This window comes from Acyrthosiphon pisum, chromosome X (assembly GCF_005508785.2).
Source record: "Acyrthosiphon pisum isolate AL4f chromosome X, pea_aphid_22Mar2018_4r6ur, whole genome shotgun sequence".
NCBI classification, from domain to species: Eukaryota; Metazoa; Arthropoda; class Insecta; order Hemiptera; family Aphididae; genus Acyrthosiphon; species Acyrthosiphon pisum.
In genome coordinates, this window is record NC_042493.1 from 4,805,227 (window position 1) to 4,830,424 (window position 25,198).

The 25,198-nt window shown below is 33.1% G+C and overlaps 1 protein-coding gene across 1 annotated transcript; it reads right to left on the reverse strand.

Moving 5' to 3' along the window:
* Nucleotides 1-22,301: 22,301 nt before the first annotated feature.
* LOC103310830 lies at nt 22,302-24,575 on the reverse strand. Its single transcript, XM_008190208.1, has 6 exons — nt 23,617-24,575; nt 23,240-23,444; nt 23,049-23,181; nt 22,816-22,988; nt 22,707-22,761; nt 22,302-22,648 (listed from the first exon to the last, which is right to left on the reverse strand). The coding sequence occupies exons 1-6, from the start codon at nt 24,573-24,575 to the stop codon at nt 22,302-22,304; spliced, it is 1,872 nt and encodes a 623-aa protein (XP_008188430.1).
* Nucleotides 24,576-25,198: the final 623 nt, after the last annotated feature.

A 25,198-nucleotide genomic window follows, 5' to 3' on the forward strand; every position in this document is an offset into this window, starting at 1 on the left:
GAAAAGACCAGATAGGCTTCAAAAAAAATTTTAATTATTTTTTTGTAAGATTAAATTTCGTACCTATTGTAAAGAAACATGTAGCTTTAAATAACTATTCTTTAATTTAAACTTAAAATGTATCAGGGTGATATGGTGTTGTTGAGATTTGGCGTATTATTAACAGTCAACATACTTCTTTAAATATTTTACTTAGAAATTATGTTCCGCAATCTGTCACGAGACTTTGCGGTATCCAATGAAGACACACAAATTGCGTTACGAAATGATATGCTACAGTGTTTGTCTTATGGTTTTCCATGGGAACGGCCCATGCAAATTTTTCGAGATCGTCTTGTAGAGTAAGAATAAAATTATATCCATTGTTTGACCTTGGCAAGGGTTCTACTACATCTAGAGAAATTTTCTCGAATGCCCTATTTGCTGTGATGGTGATTACCATCGGTTCCTTCAATGTTCTGTTGTTCATTTTATTTTTTAACCAATTAATAGAATCGTGTAAGTTAATTATTTTTATTTTTCGTTCATAATAATCTATTAGATGTGTTTATGCCCTCCATTACAAAGAAAAAAAATGCTCAAATTAAATAGTTATTATTATTTTAATTTGTTAATATTTTTTGTTTTAGAGAAAATGGAAAACCTTGGCGTCCTAGTATTCAAACAACAGTTTGCAGTGCCCATTTTATTAATAATAAAAATTAAAAGGTCATAATTAAGTTTTATTCAATATATAAATAATTTATTAAAAGTGATTAAACATTATTAATAATTCCAATATGTGAGATATAGAAAAAATAGCACTTCTTATCATGAGTATTAATGTATTTTTTATTTCTTCATCTTATATTTGATTTATATTGATATTATTAAGAGTATTTAATAATTTAAATCAAAACTTTAAATAATTTTACTATTTAAATAATAGGTCACTTGATCCCAGAAGCCGTATATACTTTCAATATTTCCTGAAGTATATAAAAAAAAGGAAACATACGAGGATACTTCGGTCTTCGATTAACGATAAAAATTTAAAATACTATGTTAAAGATCCGTAAGCAAAATCTTGACTTGTGGTATTATTATATTGTTAAAAATAACAGTTAGTAATAATAATTAATATAAAAAAAATGAATTGTTTTAAATTTAAACTATTCCTATTTGGTGAATATTTTATTGTGCAAAAAAACAATGTGTAGACCCGAGTGGGCCCCCCAACATAAACATATACGGGGGCCTCACAGGGAAAATCCCTTTTTCCCCATTGGCTTATCCACCCCTGGGCAGAATAGAACAGAATGAACGAAAATTTCATAATATTATTTAACGAAAATGTTTAACATGGTCATTTACGATACTGCTATAAAAATAGAATCTATTTCACCGTATATTGTCGTTCACGCGAAGTTCAACGATTATAACGTAATCGGTTTTTTTCTCCGTTGTCCGATCGAGTCGGTCGAGATAATGACAATATTAATATGTATCTATGTCCGCACGCAACTAACTGACTGTGTACGATCAAAGGTCTATTTTGATTGATATACGGCACCCATAATTTCGTTATGAAATATTTTTTCGTTGTTGGTAAAGTATAGTGTATACTCAATACTCAATAGTTTATACTCAATAGTCATATTATTATGACGTATATGTTTGTGTATACACGGATGATTTAATAAGAAATTCATCAATAATATCACAATTTTTTTTTTTTGGTCCTGGGGGGTGGTTGAACCAGAACCCCCCTTATGTACGCCACTGACATGGGTAACATTCAAAATATTTAATTTATTATTTATTATTTATTCAGAAGTAAAAGTTGAGCAACCTCAAACAGTTCAACAAAGAGTTTGCTTGTATTCCCGATACAAAGGTGGTTATACAATTAAAGTATTAGTTGCAATTACACCTAATGCTGTTGCTTTCTATCTAAAGCATACGGATGTAAGTCTAGTGATAGTTTTATCACTAATAATTCCGGATTTTTAAATAAACTTGAACCTGGAGACCAAGTACTTGCCGATAAAGGTTGTCCTGGAAAAAAACAGGTGTTGAAGATCATAATAGTATACTAGGTATGCCACCAATGCTTCATAATGGTAGATTTTCTGAAGAAGAAGTAATAAAAACATATAATGTTGCTAGTGTCAGAATACACATAGAACGACTTTTTGCAAGATTAAAATCTTTTAATGTATTGAATAAAATAACAACTGATCTTTTACAATACATTGATAATTTATTACTCATTTGTTGTGTATTTGTTAAATAGTTCACCAATTATAAAACAGTAAAATTAGTTTTGATAAAATATTTTAAACATAGCAATATGTATTATATATTATGCAGATTATTATTATTACTTAATAAATTACTTATTAGTAACTATACATTATAATGTATTTGATTGGTTGTATGAATTCGTGAAAACTACTGTACCTGTTATCCAATGAAAAAAATCCTCAAGAGTAAGTTAATTTACTAATATAATATAATAACTATAATAACTATCTAAATACCTACATATTATTATTATTTATAGATATTATACCTATTCCTCTCCTTAATTATAATATAGGTACTATAATAAAGTAATTTATTTATAATAAGGTTGATTATCTTTACATTATATTATAACATTTATGTTTTGATGTTTATCTATTAATTTAAAATTTAAATATTATTGACTAATAAAATTGGATGGTAGCGGATTCCAAGTTATGTTTTAAATATATTGTCATTTATGTGTTGCTAGTCAAATAAACGTATTATATGCCAGTAATATTTTTGAAATAGTTACACTTAATCACAATTAATATCTGTCATTAAAAGGAGGTTCTTAATTTGTTAATTTGTTTTATACACTAAGTACTTGCTTAATTGATAAAAATAAAATAAAAAGCAAAAGTCAAATATAAAGGCTTAAAACTGGTATTAACCGAAACTGAAACCGAAAATTTATTTTTGAAAACCAAAACAAGAACTTGATTCGAAATTTTGGATTTTTGAGAACCGAAAACTAAACCCAAACTGATAAATTCTCAAAGTTTCCAGTTCCTGACTCAAACTATTTTTTAGTTAGAAATTTATAAAATGTTGACTCTTTTTGAGCTATTTATAGCCATTATACTTATTTCAAATTTTATAAATTATTTTTCAGTTAGAAATTCATTAAAGTTTTTTCTTTTCGTAGCTTGCTAACATTAGAAATTTGAATAGGAAATTCCTAACAAGTTTTCCTGCCTCTATAAGAAAAAAGTTTACCGGAAAGTTAGTTGTTACGCTACATATGGTGATGTGATATTTTGATTTTTATAATTTTTTTTGACAATTGAATTTGATTTTTTTAGTACAAGTGTGCTAGGATGACAACGTCTCCGCTCGGAATCATTTTTCGTAAACCATAACTTATCATAGAATTAAAATATAACAAATCCATTATAACACCATGCTCGATAACTATTGTACCTGTACAGCAAAGTGGTATACACTAGTCCAACTTTTTTTATTTTGATCTCATAAAACCTCTTTACTTAAAAAAAAAAAAAACTAGGTATGATTAGTTTAATAACTGTAACCCTAATATTTTAAAATTTTATATTCATTATTTTAGGTATCGAATTATAATGTTCCTTGTAGACGGATGATGGCTTTGGAGTTATCCATAAGCTTTTTCGTCTAAATATAGGGGATTCCACTAATATGGCTTTACCACATGTGTGTGTTTTTGATGATAGAGGCATTTCCACAGATTTATTTAGGGGAGTTTCATCCTCCTTAACTTGAACACTTGGTATTTCAGTTACAATAGACGGCTTGTCCGAAATTTTTGGTTTGGGAGGCTTTACAATCTCTTGAGGCTGTTTGATTTTGAATGTATGACAGTTTTCGATTTTTACATCTTGATACATAGGTCTTGAATTTAATGAACAAGATTGAATCTCCGTGGAATCTTGAAATGTTGGTTCTCTAATTAATAAAGAAGATACCGAATTTATGGATTTTTGACAATGTTTTTCTATTGTATAGTTGGTTACCATTTTCAAATGTGTAATAGCTTTATTATTTTTTTCTTTATTAATGCTATCATTATTAGAATCCATTGTACCTATAAAGAATATTTTTCTTTTCACATTATGATTGTGACAATATGATGTTTACAGCATCTGATTTATTTTAATTTGTTTCTATGTGTATGTAATTTAGAAATAATATTAATAGCCAACATTTAATATATAATCTTATATTATATCTTATATATGAGTGACCTATAGCGAAAATCAATTTTCATCAGGAATTCATCACTCGATATACAAAGTTTTGTCGGCATTGTGTACAATTTAAGCAGGGGGTTGTCGTGCGCAAAGCGTAAACTTATTTTTACTACAAACCAATAATAATTTATTTTAAATGTTTAGAAAATATTTTATTAAATATGAATATGTTTTTAAAACAACTTGTGATAATCTCCCTGAGAGATAAATTTGTTTTCAAGATGTTTTGTTATCATTTTTTTGGCTGATTGTTTGATATTTTAGAAATGTATTAAGAAACAATTTTAATAATAAAACTATGTATAATTAAATTATCATAATATCCATAGAAAATATATTTTAAAAACACTTCATCTGTAGTTTAATAATTTGAGTTTTAAAAATGACATTAAACCATTAATTCAAATAGGTACCATTTTATATAATAATATAAGTTTACATGAACATATTATTTTAGTATAATTAGAAAATGGTTTAGAAACAAGAGGTATACAAAATTATTATCAAATGTTAAGGACTCATATTTGTATACAATGTAATATAAATTATAATCATTTTTTTTATGTATTAATATGAAATATCCTCATCACATTCAATTGTGTATTTTAAAAATGTTCTCGTATGCACATTGTATAAGGCACCTATAACTTATAAAATTAAGTATTAATAAATTCAGTATAATAAAGAATAAAAATAGTTACTAGATTTTGTTAATATAGATAATACCTACCTTAAAAACTCAACACTAATCGTCTAATATTATAACACATGGTTAAATTTTGCTCTTAACCTATTCAAGTTACAAAAAAAAAATAATAGAACTATATTTATTTTACATTTTGTCAGCTACATTTTTATATGGAGGTATTTTTGAGATAAAATTAGTATTTTCAAAGATAATATAAAAAAAAAAAACTGAAATACCGCAAATAAAATCCAAAATAGTGGACACTTCTGGACCTCGGAGGGATAGTGGCTTTTTTTGGTTATCGGGATCGGTTATCAATCTTTTTGCAAAGTTTCAAAACTTTCCGATTTAATTCCTCAAAAAATGGTTAAATGACTGGACTAAATATAAAAGTTTTTTATTAGAATGGTGATATAGAAACTTACGTAGTCTTAGTAAATGCCTTTACATTCCCTTTATTTATTTTTTCGGAGGGATAACGGCTTTCTATACTTAGGTTTGTACTTGCTATTCATTTTATAGATTGTACTTCGCAATTCATTAACTTATAATGACCACACGGACAAAACTTCACTAGACAGTAGATCAATATTGGTGTTTATAAATTCAAATTACGAGTAGTAAACAGTGACCGATACGTTAAACGATTGTCTAATGACTGAATCTTCTAAATCATCGATAATAATATAAACGATAGGTTTATTGAATTATATTTTGTAAGCCTGAGCGTAGCCCACACGCCCCACAGTTCACAGTAAAATACGAAGTACAACAAATTACTAAATATTAAAATATCTAATAATGATATCCTTATCTACAGTTCGCTTGTGCCGCGTCGGGTGACGGCGACGCGATGGTTAGGAAATGCTGCGCGGGGTCATTTTACGCACCAGCATGCACATGTCAAAGATCTTGTTCGAAACAAATGAATAGTGAAAATTTCCCTCTGTATACACAATTCTACTTTTAACAGTACGCTCTTATAAATACTCCTATTTAAGTTTTTAAAAAACTTATGATTTCTTAATAACATTTCCAAGGCATCGCTCGTGATACAATTTAAAAATATTTTTAATTATTTAATTATTTTTATTTGAAAAGTAGTAATTTTTCAAAACTTATGTCGGATAACGTATTCTAAGGTACCTATTTTCAATCAAAAACGGGCTGGTGTAGAGGCCCCTTAATAAAATTATTATCAAACATAATAAATATAAAAACTATTAATCCTGTTTAATATAAATAATTAATAATAATTAAATTTACATTAGTTCATTATTATTGTAATATGGCCTATTTGTTTATTTTCTTCACGTGGTTTGGCTTTTGCTGTGTTAATGTTTCAATTTATATATATATCAATGTCTGGACAGCAATTATATTTGCTGATGCTTCTAACCGTACTTATAGAATTATTGATTCAAATTATATATAAACTAAGCACATTAGTTTATATTTGTTACATGGTATATTATGGTACCTAATCATGAAATCGTTGTCTCTCACCGGTATACCTACGTTGTAAGTTACAGATTAATACCAAACGGAGGACAAGATACATAGTTATAGTTACCAAGTACAATTTAACGTATATTTTGTGTTGGGGAGTAACATATAACTTAAGTTAAAAGTGCGGTATCACCCGTATAGAATGATACGCGGTAAACCTACTAAGCCTTACCCTCGTACTCTCTAGCTAATGACACTGTTAACTCGTTAAGTACGATGGTATACGCTTGCCGATTCTATGTCCATTCATTCTAAATTGGAATGACTCAAAGATTAAATGTACCAAGGTACTATTCAATATTCAGCACGGACTGGAACGTTTTGAATTTATCGGTAACGGTTTCGGTACCGGTTCTCCAAAAATAAAATAACGGTTCCGATTCGGTTCTGGTTCTTTGGTGAAAAAAATTAAGGTACCGGGTTCCAAATAATTTCGGTTTCAGCTCTAGATAATTTTGGTACCGAAAAGTATAATAATTTTAAATACGGGTTTAATAAATAGTTTGAGAAATATTAGAAAACTCATAATATGATCATACATAGATTATACACAAAACAGTTATACTTTTAATTTATGATAAATAAAATAATTTTATTTTTGAATCTAAAAGTACCTTTTTAATCAAAAAAATCTGGTTCAGTTCCGATCTCAGTTCTTAGTTTCAATTTTCCGGTTGACATGGACCCGGTGATTAAATCGTGGTTGATCGTGGTCCTGTCGAAGTGTCTGGTTTAGATTGAGGTGATAAAAAAATACAACACAAACACTTTATGAATGTCATTTTGAATATGTATTATATTACGACCAAAATATATAAATACATGTCGCGCCGCTCGAGCGATGAGTTTAACGTCGGACGATATGTTATCGGTCCGATGGTCCGATGGTGGATACTCAAATCGTCTTTTCCGCCGACCGTTGTACGTCTTACGCGACACAGTTCCACCGTCCCACCTTGCCGATACCGGCGCGGTGGGAGAGTCAACTCGGTCGCACTGCTTGCATCCCGTAGTGGTGGTTGGAGATAAGGTAGACTGGTTGCTATAGTGCTTGTACATTGTACTTGCTACTAATGCGGGCCGCGTCACGGTTCCAGAACTGATTTTTTTAGGTTCATTTCCAGTCCCTGATATTTAGTTTAATAAAACCTCATTGACACATAGTACGTATATCACAGCACTGTTCTCATAAAAGGTAAGAACGTTAAAACGACTGAAATAATATTCAAAACGGGTTTTTAAGGTCGGAAATACTTTAATTAATTGTAAAACAAACATAAAAAAAACACTATTTTGAAACACTTAGTTTGTACTACGATTGTCGTTTCACACGTACAATTGTCGTACCTACATCCTCGCCGAATCACTCAGCGGCAACGGGACTGCTGTGCAATTTTTTTGTATTTAATTGAATAACAATCAATGTAATATTGGAATATTACCAACACAATGTTTAAATATTGATCAAAAATACCATTACATTGTAATTTAGCTTGTAAACATAAGTAAACCATAGTAGTTGTACTATCTTTTATAGAAGTTAATTCCCCTTTACTAACGTCGATTATGATCTGATTATCTTTTAAGAAAGGGTTCTGAGGAATTGAATAGGAACATGGCATATGGAATGAACGTGTCCCAATTCGTTTGATCTTTGTCCACGAAATGCCGCAGATATTTCCTTAGCGTTCTTTCCAGAGCTCCATTAGCTTGCGGATGGTAGGAGGGTGTATTGCATTTTTTTTATTTTCAGCGTGATCTCTAGTTTTTCCACGTGTGTCAACTCTGTTAGAGAATAAACGTGGATTTTGCTAGCTGTTTCCTTAAATACAAACCGGATCATAGTCCGGATAGCAGACCAATCATGTTGGTCTAGTTCGTCGCCAATACGGGGCATCGCTAGTTTGTCAATATTGAGCTCGATGCACCCAAATTTAAGGCTCTGTAAAGTCAGGAACATATCCTCTAATGATGGTTTTTGCCAGTATTTTGGTTTCGTTGCCATATACAGGATGTACCGATTTTCTTGACGTATGTACAATACTTCATGGATTTTGGGATGCTGACTTTTTAAAATCTTCACATTGCCAAATTTCCTGCGAAACATGAGGACCGTGCCTTGGCTCATTTCACGCCCTGTGATATGCAATGTGCGAGGCTGTAGTCTGATGGTGTGTCGAATAAATCTCCTGATTCCTCTTTTACCTTATTGTTGACTATTGACTTGCCCTTTATTAGTTCCAAGTAGGTATCAAAACTAACTCGGGTAACTGGGTTAGATGTTCTGTTCACCATAACTCGCCCCATACGACTGAGTGCATCTGCATTTGTGTTGGCGGCACCGGGTTTGTAGACCACTCCGTATTGATACTCTGCTAATTTAATTCTCCATCGCATGAGCCTGGATCCAGGGTCCTTAACATTAAATAGCCACGTAAGTGGCTGATGATCTGTGTAAATCTTGAACTGTCTGCCCAGTAGATACGGCCTAAAGTGCTTGACTGACCACACGATGCTTAGCAGTTCCCTTTCCGTGGTACTGTAATTTTGCTCTGCCTTGTTTAGCGTACGAGATGCATACGCAATGGGGAGATCTTGCCCTATTTCCTGGCGATTGCATACTAACTCGCATCGGTTATCAGAATAAATGGTTCCTCGAAGTTGGGATACTGAAGTATTGGAGCTTGAATGAGTTTCTAGATGAGCGCCTCAAATGCTGCTAGATATTCTGCAGTCCACTCGAAAGGTTGTCCCTTCTTCAATAGTGTTGTTAATGGATTGGCTATATTTGGCTATATTTTTCTATGAACCTTCTATAATACCCAGAGAGTCCGAGAAATTGCTTTATCTCAGTTGGGTTCCTTGGTACCGGGTGATCTCGAACACAGCTGATTTTCGCCGGATCTGGATTTACACCGGTATCGATTATCAGATATCCAAGGTAAACTACTTTACGCCTGAGGAATTGACATTTGCTTGGCTGGAGTTGGAGGTTGAATTTTTGAAGACGTTGGAATACTTCTTCTAATCTGCTCTCGTGTTCTGGAAGATCCGCTGCATAGATGATTATGTCGTCTAAATATACGAACGCCTTGATGCCGTTAAGGCCTGCTAATGCAGTGTTCATAAGACGTTAGTGGAACGTACTGGGTGCTCCGCACAACCCAAAGGGCATCCGGTCAAATTCAAAATGGCCTTTGTCCGTTGAAAATCCCGTCTTCTCACAATCTTGTGGTTGAATTGGTACTTGATGGTACGCACTGGCGATATCCAGTGTGGTGTAATATCTGGAACATCCTAGTTGGTTTAGGATCTCATCGATCCTTGTAATTGGGAAAGCGTCTCCGATGGTTAGTTTATTAAGTTGCCGGAAGTCTACGCAAACCCTGAATTGTGTTTTCCCGTTCGCGTCAGGTTTCTTAGGTACTACGACTAAAGGTGCGTTCCATGGCGATTTTGATGGTTGAATAATATAATCATCTTACAATTTTTCATTTGTTCGATTTTTACTTGCCGGTGAGCGTAGGGAAGTCTATATGGCCTGATGTTGACAGGAGCCGTTTTCACAGGGACCTTAATCTCATGCTGGATCGCTGTGGTGAATGGAAGAGGCTGGCCGTCCAAATGGAATAAGCTTTGATACTTCCTACACACTCGAAGCAGGCTAGCTCGCTCTTCATGATTTAGATGGTCTGTGTGAATTACCTGAGATATGTCCGCTATACGGTCTTCCTTATTCACACTGTCTTCCGTTTTCGAACATAAATGTGTGCTCGACCCTTCAAAAATGTCATATTGAACACTTTCTAGCTGAGGTGGTGTGAATTCAACGGAATCACTTGATTGATTTATCACCGACACGAGTATTTGGCCATTTTCCACCTTATTGAGGGCATTCCCTAACAGGATACTACCCTCACCAATGTTTTGCGCGTGAATTATTAAGGCTGTGCCGTCTTCCTTGTCCGTTAAGATAGGTATAAGTATTTCCGATCTTGGCTAAATAATCAAGATTATTGGGGAAACCACAGACTCTAGAGGCTCTAGACTTTCTAGATTTTCTGGATTTTCTGGATTTTCTGTTGATAAACTGGAGTTTCTGAAATTGATATTGATGCCATTGTCCTTAAAGAATGGCGCGCCTAAAATTCCCGATTCCGTAATCGGAAAATTGTCGGGAACCACTTGAACTTCAGCATCTGTTTGCTTTGTCCTAAGTTGAACTTTTAAAGTAACCGATCCTATAGTGAGAACTGGTTGCGAATTGATACCTTTTAGCTCATAGATTATTTTCTCGTTTACCAATACCTCTTTTCTTAATTCCGAAAGTTTGATTATATTTACATCGCTTCCTGTGTCCACTATTACTCTTACTTCCTCTTGGACACACTGTACAATTTTGAGCGAATTTGAATTATTTACGAGTTTTGCCAAGAAGTGCAGGATCGCTGCAGACTTATGACAGTGCTCTGAATCTGTTGAACCGAACGTGCGCTTGCTAGGTTTGGCTCTTCCCCGTTTCCCGTACTCTGATTCTCCGTCGTATCTCCCTTTGTGCCCTGTTCCTTCTTGCAATACCTGCATATCATTACCGTTTTTACGGTGGTTTTTGAATTCGACTGTAAACGTTGCTGGATGGCTTTAAATTTTGCTTGGTCCGCTTGTGATGCTCTGCAGTCCCTGGCGAAATTATTAGTCCTACCACACTTGAAACAGCCCTTATTTGTGTTATTGCTTTTACTGTGGTTTCCTTGTTTAGACGTTCCTGGATTGATTTCCCTGACTGCTGTTACTGATTTCTGGTATTCGTTTGCAGATTGAATAATTGTGTCTCCTTTGCCAAGTTTTCTTCTGTTTCCTCTTCCAACGCAAAGGCTAACGTGTCACTTAACTTCTTCGGACTTCGAGCCTTCAATAGTAGCCGATAAGATTCTGGTAAACCACTTATAAAGACGTTGAGTACCTGCTTGTGTAGCAGCCTGTCAATATCAGTTCCATTCGAATATTCTCCTGCCTCCATTGTTGCATCGATCAAGTCATGCATTAATTGCTCCATTTTATCATAGTATTCTTGCACTCCTTCATCAGGGCTCTTCCTACACGTGAGTAATTTCATTTGTAGCTGCGGTAGTAGCTTTTTCGTTTCCGATATTTCCACAATATTTTTTCGGAACTCCTTGTATGTCATTAAATCCTTGTACCTTAACGACCGCAATGTTCTTCCTGTTAGCTTTACTATTAATCCTTACACTAGAAGGTCCACCTGTTCCGGATCGATGATCCTGACTGCAAAATCACATGTCCTATTAGGAAATGGTATGCCTGGTCGGGGTTTGTTCCATCAAAGTTCGGTACTACTCGCATTTCTGCTTCGATGCTTACTCCGGACTTGGGTCCTTCCGTATAATTAGAGGTCTCGTTGTTCATAATTTCTATATGCCGCTCTGAAGTTTTTTGACGTTTTATACTTATGAATATTTTTGATGCTCTGGATTTCGTTGAGGCTCTGGATGTTCCGTGTGTTCTTTGTCTTCACGATGCTCTGGATGTTCTGGACTTTTGACTTTTTGATGTTCTTGATGCTCTGAACTTTTGATTTTCGGTTGCTCTGGATGCTCTGAACTTTTGACTTTTTGATGCTTTGGGTTTTCTGTATCGGTTTGAGGCTCTGACGTTTTGCCCGACGTTTGACTACGCAGAAAGTACCTAGCTTCACCTAAAAGTTCGTCTGTTCGTCCTAAGGTGTCTCTTGCCCTGCGTATTACACTATTCGGTTCATTCAAGTCCCCACTTGAGGGATCACTACTGGACCTATCAAAATCAATTAAATCTGCGCTAATATTATTATCGTCCGACCCCGATTTTGACATACACTAGCTATAAAGTTCCCACTATTTAAAAGCAATGAAAAATAATAATTCTAATAATAAAAAAAACGTTAATCATAAAAAAAAAAACCCAATATTGTAAAAAATAGGACCACATGGAAGTTAATAACACGTATAATAATAAGAAATGTAATGAACCTAATAGTTATATAGTGTAGATATATTGCACATACACAGAATGTATCAACTAAATAGATAGCACTTTAGTAAATCATTTTAACCTCAAAAATATTATCCAACAACAGAAGAATCCGGAAAAAGGCTAGAATATAGGAAGATAAGGCAGAATAACGTTCAATAATCGGAGATTCGAGTGTCTAAAGGTATATATTATATAGTATACATATTTAAAAAAAAAAATATAGTGTATATCGGAAAAATACGCACCGCCGTCGTCAGTGTCGTAACGGCGTTACGTTATACATTCGGCCGGTCGGATATAATATATTTGTATACCAGGTGATTCTTTTATCATTGAACACTCAATATTTCAAAAAGTTTAAATTTTTTTGAAAATATTTCTTATACATCGTTCCAATTCGCTTATAAAACAACGTTTTTCTTAAATAATTATATTTTTTAATATTTTTTATCCTTATAATTTTTTAAGTTTTTTATTTTTTTGAATGACAACATTGGGTTTTAATTTTATATTCCAAAGCAAAATATTTTTCTTAGTATTTTAATACATGAAAATCGAATTTCGGGTGAGTAGCTTATGAGTTATAAATATTCAAAGTTTAGATGAGCGGAGTGGAGTGGAACGGAGTTACCCCATGAAATGTTTGTCCACTTCTCCTTCTCTTAACGTATTCGTTCTTTTCTTCATTGTATTGTGCTCTTCTTTATTGTTTTGTTACGTCATTCCCTTTTATTCTCATGTGCGCTGCTCTCATGTTCTTTCTCTGTGTCAATAGTTTATCAGTCTACTAAGGTGGTTTGATTTTACTCTTTATTTTTTGCTTTGGTATAGCCTTATCGCAGGATTTGGTTATGGCATGCATGGTTAATCTTGTCCTGTTTTCAAGATTATAATCCCAGGCGTCAGTTTCTGAAAGTTGCTGTACTAATTCTTTGTTGAACTCTTCCCAGTCTGCCTTTTTTGTCATATATCTTTTCTTTATGGATAAGTTGGTTGTTGTCGTATATTCACTTTTCAGTGATATACCTCTATCGACACTAGAGTTACCAAAAGACCATAAATTAACCGGTTACAGTTTGGCTATCTAGACGTCGATATCGCTACCTTTACTGTTTAGACTTTCAATCTTCAAAAACCATAAATTAACCAGTTACATATCAGTTTGAAAGAATACAATTAACGTAGGACTACTTTCACCGTTTAAACCTTGAATCGTCAACGACCATGAATTAACCGGTTACAGATCAGATTGAAGGGGTATACTTAGAATTGTGTGGCTACTCAAACAAAACATATAATTTTGCAGGTCGGAAACACTTTTTATTCACTTATATAAACAAACACAAAATTAACAATCAAACGTATCGCAGTTTTGACATACCGCGACTGCCTCCTCTTACTCTACTTTTTGCCTTATATCTAGTTTACAATTTAACTGCCTCAGCACATTTGCTTCCCTGGCCTACATTACAAATATGATTACTATTTTATTTATATACATAGTCACCTAATACTACACTCCCCTATGTTAATTAAAAATATGTCCTCATATTTTATGCTTAATACTACCATATTACAATTAAAATATATGTATTTTATATATATATACATATGTATTAACATTATAACATTATCACAAATTTCAATTTTAAGTAAGAATGTAGTTTGTGTAAAAAAAATTTTTTTTTTTATTTAGGATAATTTGGATTTTGCCTTAGGATGAAATTTACAATTTGTTCAAAACCTTTCTCGATCTTTTCGTCTATTAATTTTTTGTCGTTCTTCTTTAATTGTCTCCGATGTTTATTAATGTTGAATGGTTTTTATAATTTAGGTAATAATAAATTAATTATTCTTTTTTAATTCTTCTATGTTGAATTCAACCTTTTTTATTGATTTTTTTTTTTTATCATATTCACATTTTTGTTTTTGTCTGACATCTGAAATGTTTATAGTATGATACTACTATTTTAAAATATCAAGTGATTTTTTTTTTTTTTAAATAATAGAGATTTCGATCTAAGAGAAGGTGTACACTTTTTTTTTTTTAAGAATGGAATGCGATGTATCAGGAAGAGTTTTTAAATTTAAATTATGTATTTTGTGAGTTTCCTTATTGTTTGAAGAGTGTCTTGAATAAATTCCTTCTGCTGTCTTTTATCCTGTTATCCTGGGTGCAGTGTATTGGTTTGTTGATGTTTTGCCGATGATACAATATAATTATAATTAGTTATACATTTTTTTTTTGTGTGTATATATAATGTTTAGTTTACAATTATTCGTAAACCGTATAATTTACTTTTTTTTTTTATGCTTATCTAAATAAATGGATATTCAAATATATTTAGATAACATCTAGAACAGATCATTGATTGGTAATTGGTTTATAATATTGTAAATTAATTCATATAAGGATGTATATATAATTTTTATTCAAATTTTTAAATTTTCATAGAAAGGTTTTATTCGCTGTGCGTGTATAACGTCCAATACCTTTTTCTTATTTAGAATTAATTCTACTTTATAGTTTACCTCTGATAATTTTTCAACAATCGTAAAAGGACCTCTATATTTGTTAGCTAACTTTTTTGTTTTGTTTGGGTTCCTGAAAATCGAATTTTATTAATACCTTCTGTCCTGGTTTGAAGTTAATGTTTTTGTGTTTTTGATCGTATAACTTTTTCTGAATTGATTGTTCCTTTTTTATTATTTCTGGTATAGTTTCTCTAATTATCTACAATTGTTTTAGAGATTTTGTAAGATTTAATGTTTCATTTTCTCCAGACATTAAATTGTTGTCCAATGGTTGATTAGGTTCCATGCCATGTAGTAAGTAAAATGGGCTGACTTTTAGTCTTGAGCTAGGACAAGTATTATATGCAAAAACTACCATTTTGTAGTTTAAGGATCATTGTTTTTGATTTTCATTTACGTAGTGCGTTAGGCTACTACAAATAATTTTATTCATTAGTTCAGTCATACCGTTTGTTTGTGGATGATAGGCACTTGAGAATATTTGTTCAATTCCTAGTTTTTTGCATGCATACTCTACTTCCTTGTTCTTAAAGTGAGTGCCTCTATCACTACAAAAATATTTAGGGACTCCATAGGATGTTATTAGTTCCATACGGAAATTTATTGTGGCTACTCCGTTTGCATTCATAACTGCTTTCGCAAAGGCCATCTTTGTTGCGTTGCAAGTTGCTACAATAATGTATTTTTTCCCGTTGGACGTTGGTAATGGTCCTAGATAATCAAATGTTAGTCGTTGTAACGGTTTTCCCGAAATTAAGGGTATTGGTTGTAGTAGTCCGTTGATTTTACCTGGAGGCTTTTTGGAAAGCTGACATGATGTACATGTTTTTATAAAAGAATAAGTATCTTGTATAATGGTTGGCCAGTAATATTTTTCTTTTAATTTTGATAAGGTTTCGTAATACCAAAGTGTGCTGAAAAAACGAATTCGTGGTAGGACTTTAAAACAGTATTTACTAAATTAGTCGGAATGACTAATAAATATTTTATGCCATGTGGTGACCAATTTTTGAAGTATAGTAGTTTGTCTTTAATAATATATTTTCTGGATCTTTTGTAGTATCTATTTTTAGTATCTCCTGATAAGGATAAAATTATGTTTTTACAATATTCGTCTGTTGACTGTAATGTTCTCAGTGTCTCAGGTTGTATTGTGTCGAAATTAATTGTATCTATATTTTCTTTGTCGACGTCATCGTTTAACATATCAGCAATTTTCGTTATATTAACGGGGTAACGTGAGAGACAATCTGGAGCCGTGTTCCATGAGCCTGGGCGATGTTTTATTTCAGGCTCGTATTCTAAGAGTTTAAAAATAAATTTTGTAATACGAGATGAAGGGTTTTTCATCGTTTGATAATACTGTAAGCTGGAATGATCGCTAAACACAGTTATTTTTATACCTAAGAGATATTCACTGAAGTGGTTTATCGCAAATACTACAGCCGACATTTCCAATTCTGTTGTTGTATAGTTATTTTCACCTCCTTTTAATTTTCTAGAAGCATAGGCTATAGGATGCCCTTTACCGGTATTGTCTTCTTGTTCCAGGATACCAGACAATCCTTCTAGCGAACCTAACCTCTAAAACCTAACCATCACAACTGCAAAGTTATCGCATGTCAGGTCGCTCCTTGATACTACTGTTAGGGCCGGGTTGAATATTACTATTGCTGCCCCGTGTAGTATGTTGTACCCTCCTGCTTTTTGGGTCCCTGGTGCAAGGATGTTCCTGAATGGTGCTACCTCTAGACCTAATAATTTTTGGTATCTGGCGTATGGTTCCTGTAGTAGAGCTATATCTATTCTGTACATACTCAAGTAGATCTTCATTAGCTGTTGCTGTTCTAGCCATGTTTATTTGCGCTATCTTAATTGTGCAATTCCTTTTCGTTGTCCCCCCCTTCGCTTTCTGATGTAGAATTGTTCTCTGTCATTGTTGTTTGTAGTTCGTCCTCTTAACAACCCTATTAATGGCTACTAGTCTTACCCTGCAATTTCGGTCTGTGGCCTCATGTTTATCTCCGCAGTTCTAGGTGAGTTTTTTGAATTGCACACATCCTTTTTGTGTCCCTTATATCCACAGTACGAACACATGACCTTTCTGTTCCTTTAGTCTGCTTGTTTATGTCCAGTAGATAAGGACAGGAGGTAGTCCAGATTTTGGTGTGGCTTTCGCCGCAATCGCATACCTTACCTTAGCCTATGGCTATTCGAGATAAGCGGTTGTTTACACTAGGGTTTTACCCCAAGTGCACGTCTTTATACGAAACACGGGCGCCGGTCTGTGACCGTACCCATTTTGAAGGAAAAATTTCGGTTATTTCCTTCCATTGGGTCGATGGTTTTTAACTATACAGCGATTACTTATGCCACAGCCACCACGTTTCAGCCGAGGTAGGCTCCTCAACCTTAGAGGGGCATCGACACCAGAGATTTCTCTCTGATGCACAATGGGGCTCCCACTCCCGTGGTTCTAACAAGGTTTTAAGTTGATGTTAGATAGATCAACCCGAGGTTATTAGTCTCTACCGCTATTTAGGTTCCGAAAAACCAGCTAGCGGTGGACCTATTGGAAAGATTTTTGATTTCTCAGGGGTCCTTCTGTCCCACTAGGGTGCCTATTACCCTGGGTAGTTTCGGTTTCCCTGGGTACTACCAAACCCTCAGAACCCTGTTAATCGCCTCTTAAGATTGGCCAGGGGGTGCCGGTGAAGTATTCTATTCCCCTTCACCTGGGTGATGGACTTCGGTACCATATGTTTCCATGTGGTGCGAAGTACTGTTTCCGTCCGTATTTATCTATCTGTCCTGTTTGTCAATGAGTCCTTTGCGAATTTTCGGAAGGCCTCGAAACGTGATCTTCTTTTAACTAGTTCCTTTACTTCGTAGGGCCAGTCTAGTCCGTCCCTTACGATATTTGCTTTAAATTCCTCTCTAAATTTATCCACTCTCGGTCACGCAAAAAGAACGTGTTGTACTGTTTCCGGTTCTCCGCATTGACATAAAGGGGAATCTTTTAAGTTAAAACTGTTAAGTTTGGCATTAAAATTCCCATGTCCAGTCATGAATTTAGTTACAAAATGGTCTATTTCCATCGGTAGCCAAAAACACTCTTTGACATTAGGGAACCATTCATATGTCCATCTGCCTTTTTTACTGGCTGCCCACCTGTCATTCCAAGTATCTAGTACTTCATTTAATAGTTCCTGTAGCTTGTCCTCGTGTTCTTTTCCTTGTCTAACCTTTTCTTTCATGGCTAGCAATTTTAGTTCTAGATCTAAGGGAAGGCACCCACCAATGACTAGAAGTGCATCGGTAGATGTGGTGTTGTAGGCCCCTGTTATTGATCTTAGTGCGTGACGTTGCTTGCTGCCTAGTAATTTTATAGCTTTCTTTATTGAAGCGCACTTTCCCATATGGAAACTGCATATCCCAGTCATGGTATGAACACTGCTTTATAAATTACATTAGATGTCGATTATTTTATCCCCCAAATACATGTTATTGTTGCTCGCATTCTGCTATACATCGCTTCTCATTTTCCTGTTATTTCTTCTATATGGCTCCAGTAGTTTCTCTTGTAGTCTATAGATACACCAAGATACTTCACCGGACTGGTTGATGTAATGATGTAGAGGGCGTGAAGTTATTCACTTTTCATGAAAACGATGAGGTCATCCCACCAGAAAAAGCACTACCAGATTCTGTTTTTGTATTTGACGATATTTTATGTGAAAATCAAAATATCGTACGTTCTTACTATACACATTGTAGACATAACAATATCGATGTGTTCTATCTAGCACAATCATTCACCCGGATACCCAAACAACTTATCTGAGATAATAGCAACATGATATTATTCAAGCAAAATGAGACAAATTTGAAACATGTTTACATGGAACACTGTTCGGGTAATATGAATTATCCTGAGTTTAAAGAGTTTTGTACTTTGTGTTGGAGTAGGAGAAGATTTAATTTTGTCGTGATCATTGAGGACTGTGAACGTGACAACGGACGGTATTAACATGGTTTTGATACATTTGTCGTTGTATAAAATAATACAGTTCATTTTTAACCATGGAAGGTGAAAGTTCAGTGTTGAACGAATTAGTTATTGCCAAGGAAAACATTAAACGTAAATTTCAAGCATTGAAAAGAAATGAAGTTGATATTCAATCTTATGTATCACAAACATTTAAACCGATAATCGAACCTCTGAACAAATTACATGACAAATCACAAAGTTCCGAAGCTGATAATGATAAAATTTCAAACGCAATTAATGATAATCTACATTTAGCTTCCGATAACCCGGTTGGAATTTTACGAAAATTAGAAGAAGATCAAAAAGATAAAATATATGGTCCAAAAAAATATTCTAATGGTGATATAAAATTAGGTAGAGAAGAAGTGGAATTTAAAAACAATTCAATAATTATCAAAGATTTATCTTATCAACTAACGCCAGGACTTAGTGAGTTATTGTTTTCTAGATATCCAATGCAATACACTGATAAAGATTTAAATACATATAAAGAAATACTGATTCAAACTTCAGCACATTTGACACTGGACGGGTCAAAAATTAAGAAAGGTGGCACAAAGTATACACAAATTATTACCAAGTTATTTCCTCGGGAACGGGCGTAAAATTACAAACACATAATTTAGTATATTGGAATGATCCGAATGAGTTGGTCGATAGGTTACGACTTCTTTTAGCCTCTCAATCTGCGGGAAACACTGGGGTTTCAAACGAAATATTATCTATTTTTAAGAACTCCATGAAGCCGGTATAACAAAAAAAAAATACCAAATGTCTAAACGTGATATAGCAATCGAACTTCACAGACCAGCTAGGAAAAATTATACAAGACGAAGAGTAAACGTGTACGGAGAAAACGATTTATGGCAGGCAGACTTGGTCGAGATGGTACCACTTTCAAAGGAAAACAATGGATATAATTATATCCTTTGTGTGCTGGATTGTTTCACAAAATTCGCCTGGACTATACCATTAAAAAGAAAAACAGCTGAAGAAGTGACCAAGGCCATGTCTACAATACTTATTGATAGGTCGCCCAAACTGCTGCAGGTAGATAACGGAAAAGAATTTTATTATTTAAAATTTGATACGTTAATGACAAAGTACAATATAAAAAAGTATAGCACCTATTCTACAACAAAAGCCTACTTTGTTGAAAGGTTTAATCGCACTCTGAAAACAAACATGTATAGAGAGTTTACTGCTCGAGGTTCACATAAATGGATATCTATTTTACCCATGCTGATAGATAATTACAACAATACAAGGCATAGAACGATCGGTATGACACCATTGCAGGCAGACGAAAATCCTTCACTAGTGACTTTGAAACATCGCGCAATCACAAATACAAAAGTAAAATGTTGTGTTGGCGATAAGTTCGAATAAGCACTCACAAAGGAGTTTTTTCAAAAGGATTTTTACCCAATTGGTCAACAGAAATATTCACAATAGTAAAAATAAAGTTCTAGTGGTAGTTTAGAAGTGAATCTGTTCGGTACAGCAAATTATTATTATTAATCTGCAAATATGTAATCGGCTATCTTGGACTTTCAGTGCGTTGTCGGAGTCAACAACAAGTGGCTTATTAAAGAAATGTCTATAGTAGACACTGAGACATCGTACAATCAACACTGGATATTTAAAAATACATCTTTAAAACAAGATCAAAAAGTCGAAGTGTAAACAATTGGCTGCAACGGCTGCATCACGGTTTGTCTCCGGATTATGGTGATGTTGAGTATGAAGAAATACATAAAATATTCCAATCCATCAAATTCGATAGAATTTACGTTAAAGGTTTACAGAAACATCGGATCATCATCGAGTTTATGCCACTCGCTACCATCTACGACTTGGAACTCTTTGAATGTCCTCAGATTTTTTCATTGACTGGACAATCACTACCAAGTTGTCTTTTTCATAAAGATTTCAATTCAATACAATGTACATTTAATAAAGCATTTGCATTAAAAAAATGGTATGTTGATAATTTAAGATTATAACTTAATTTTCACTATGTATAAATTATATTTTACATTATATACAATTTAAATTATTTTTACATTATAAACAGTTTACATATAGTTTACATTGTAATAAAGAATTTGCATTAAAAAATTGGTATGTTAATAATGTTTAAGATTGTATTCTATATTTTAATAAACAATAATAATAATAATAATATTTTAACATTTTTTTTTTTATATGTATAACATGGTATGATTATTGAAAACAAAATCGTACAGATACGATTTACATGATATATTTTGTATACAGTTTAACAATTTTTAAAATTTAGTTGTTCAAGTACCCCCATGGTAACGTCAATACATCACCTTCCGAATACATCACCATACGTTTATCGTATTCCATTTTGAAAGTTTTTGATGTAAATGTTGTTGCTAATTGTTTAGTTATAGAATTTCGTGTTATTTGTTGAAAGTGTAGTTCTACGTCCCTTATTTCGTCGTTTATTATATTTATTTAAGTTAACTTTTTTTTTCTACCATGTATAAATTATATACAGTTACATTATAATATACAGTTTAAATTATTTTTACATTGTATACAGTTACATTTTAATATACAGTTTAAATTATTTTTACATTATATACAGTTTACATTATAATATACAGTTTAAATTATTTTTACATTATATTATACAGTTTTAATTGCACATATAATAAATCAATTATTATGAAGGCTTCATGTTTGTATGTTGTACTCCTCTTCTTGACTGCAACATATATATAATTGGATTATTAAATAAAAAATAATAGTATATATTTTCCTCAACTCACAATAAACTGTAATGACCATAAATGAAGGTATTAATTTGGTTTTTAAGTGATAAAAATAATTTAAACATTACAAATCTTCCAGTAAATCATCTTCCAACATTTCCATTAATTCGACTTCTCTGAAACATTAAACAAATTATCAGTATACATTTTTTTTTTTTTTTAACATAATAGCTTATTATATTAACTCACTAAACACGATAATATCCATAAGCTAATGTATGTATCAGATCTTCACACGCTACCCTTTTGTCATCGAAGCAACTAAGAGCGAGTTTGACGGTTGAGATGGTTTTCATATCATGTTTAAATGATCTAAGACATTTGTTAACTCTAAACGGAGTGTACAAATTAGACGTGGATGTAACGCCAGTTGATTCAAATAACTTTGACTGTTGAATGGCTAACTATCTTGCTTGCTCATTATCGATTATTGGTCCGTCCCAAAATAAATATTTCTTGTAGTCTTCCATAGTAATGTGATTTTTCACCACATGTCCTCTCACTCCTTTGGCTTTAATATTTTCCACCCCTGCTAAGTTATACGCGTATGCCTTAGCTCTCAGTGCAACAAATTCATGTATAGCATTCCCATGAGTCTCGTCAGTGAATGTCCCAGGGACCTTCTTTCGATCGGCACAATAGCACAGATGATCTGTGGGAAGGTTTGACCTATCCATCCGTTCTAATAAATGTCGGTTTTGTCTTAGATCATTATAAAAATCCTTAGAATTGATAGTATATACAAGAGAATCTGAAAGAATTCGAAAAAAATATTAATTGAAGTCAAAGTATATAATATAATATATTACCTGTATCCATATACATAAGTTTAATATTTTTGCCAAAGTGGTGTTTCATCGATCCCTAATGGAAGTCATACATTAAAGTCTTTGAAATATCCAATATAGAAAACCCTACATATATCGGTTTATCAAATTTTAACTCGTCAATTTCTAAATGTATGGCTGCGAGGTTTTCATTGTATATTGTTATGTTCTTAAATGTAGGTCTATTGATCAACTTTGCACATTTTTTATCATCAGAAACGAGCTCCATCTTCATCCTGTTCCTAACATTTTCCATTGTTTTCCCTGGATGTAACATCAAATATAAAAGCTCAACAGTTCTTTTAAAGTTTTATATTAAAATACCAAACACAGCGTTGTTCATAAGCTTAAAAAAATCTCTTTCAAAATCATTTGACGCGATCTTTCGCATAGTAGTGTTCAAATCTATGTACTTAGCAAGCCATGGAGATTGATTGAACTTTAAAACTCTATGAACCTATAGAAAACGTAAAATACAATTGTTTACAATAAATAAATAAATAAAAAATATTCACTTTTTCCAATATCAGCCCTGCTTTAAGTGCCTGTTTTAAAGCCAAATAATGAACAACATAATTTTTTTTCGAGTCTAGATTCGCAACAAGTTTTTTTATTTTCGAACCCCGTGGGACTATTCTTTCTGGAAGGTATGGCAAATCGTTGTAGTCGTCATGCAGAGAACATGGGTGTGATACATCTACTTCCATGCATATCCAACCTCTGAGGATTCATTCATGCCCTCCAACAAACGTAAAATGTTATCAACACTTAAGTTGTCTTCATACCATTCAAATCCATCCTTTGACATGAACTGACTCATTGCCCAACCATAACAATATAAAAAAATATAAATAAATCATTTAATATAAAATAAACGGAAATATACTCATACAGATTAGTTGCGTCCAAGTAAACAATCCATAAATCAGGTTTCGATGGGTCATAGTCGGAGACCTTCACGTTATTGGCCTTGGCATAACGTTTCACGGCCTGTGTTAACCCTCCTTTGATGCCTGCTTCCATCATCAATATTTTGTCATAATCTGACAAAAGTGAAAGTTCTACGCCCGTATATTTAAGCATACAGTCAAACGACATCCCTGGAGCAGTAAAATAATAGTTGGCGTCCAATCCGTAAGTCTCCAAACACAATTCTCTGAAGTTTTCAAAAATGTCTACAAGCAACATGACATCTACTTTTAAATATACGTCGCTATATTGTCCCAAAGTATTGCAGTTGAATCGGTTCCAAACTTCCATAGAATGATCATAGTGCTCATTTAATATGTGCTCTTCTGTTAGGGAATTATAAAAATGTTCTTTTGGTGGTAGATTTGTTTCATTTAATTTTTCCCAACTATCAGTATACTTGTACGGATAAAAACCTTTCCGAGTAACTAAGTCTAAATCATTTACACCAAATATTTTTGTAGTTTCTCTAAACTTTGACATATCACTTCGTGCTAAATTAGTAGAAAGGTTTTCTAATTTAGATGCCATGAAACGATATGTGTCGACAAATCTTATTTTGAATGTATTAGAAATATACTTCGTAAATGATATAAATTTTTCTTCAGTATTGGGTATGACATTTATTGACTGGGTGTCATAACCTAGTTGTGTAATAAGAAAGTGTGAGTCATAGCCGGATAAATTGTGGAAAAAACACGGAACGAATTTAGGTTGTTGCATTTTTAAGTTGCAATTATTACAAACTGTATGTCTGTACTGCCCAGTCAAATGATTATGATCACGTACAGGTAAATTATTGTCATTAAATTTTGATTTGCAATACGGACAGATCCCCAGATCTGCAATATTTATGTGTGTTTTGTTGTTCTCCGTAGTCATTGTAAGGGGTACATTAGTTTCTAATAATTTTTCTATGTTCTTAGCGACCTACACAATGTCCTCCATGAACCTCTTTGCAACATCTCCTTTGCCAAAACTAGAATCTCCTCTGAACATTACTGGTTTGGTTGAAATATTATATTTATTCAGTAGTTCAATTAGAATATCTTCAGAAGATTTTATATAGTAACAATAACTCATCAAGTCATGATTATGAATTATGCTTGTATTTCTTGTATCATTTGAATTATTTTGTTTAAATAGATTCGAAATCAGCGTATATTGTGAATGGATGTTTTTGTGTTCGTTCATAATTTTCGAATTTCATTAACGTATTTGGTTGAGGCATTATGGGTCGTAGAGGTTTGTTTTTATTACATAACAGCATATGCTCAGCCAGCCGTTGTTCAACACTAGTAACGCCTACCCCCGCCGAGTAGCTCTTAAAACATCTTTTACATATGGCAGCACTGCTCGTATGTAATGTAATCTGTGATCGTACTAGCCTTGAAAGACTCGTAATCCTACAATAATGTTGTTTACCGGTACCATCTCCAAATAATAATATGTCGTGGTGGTCCTCGAGTTCCTGTTCACACGCTTTTATCGGGTAAACAATATAT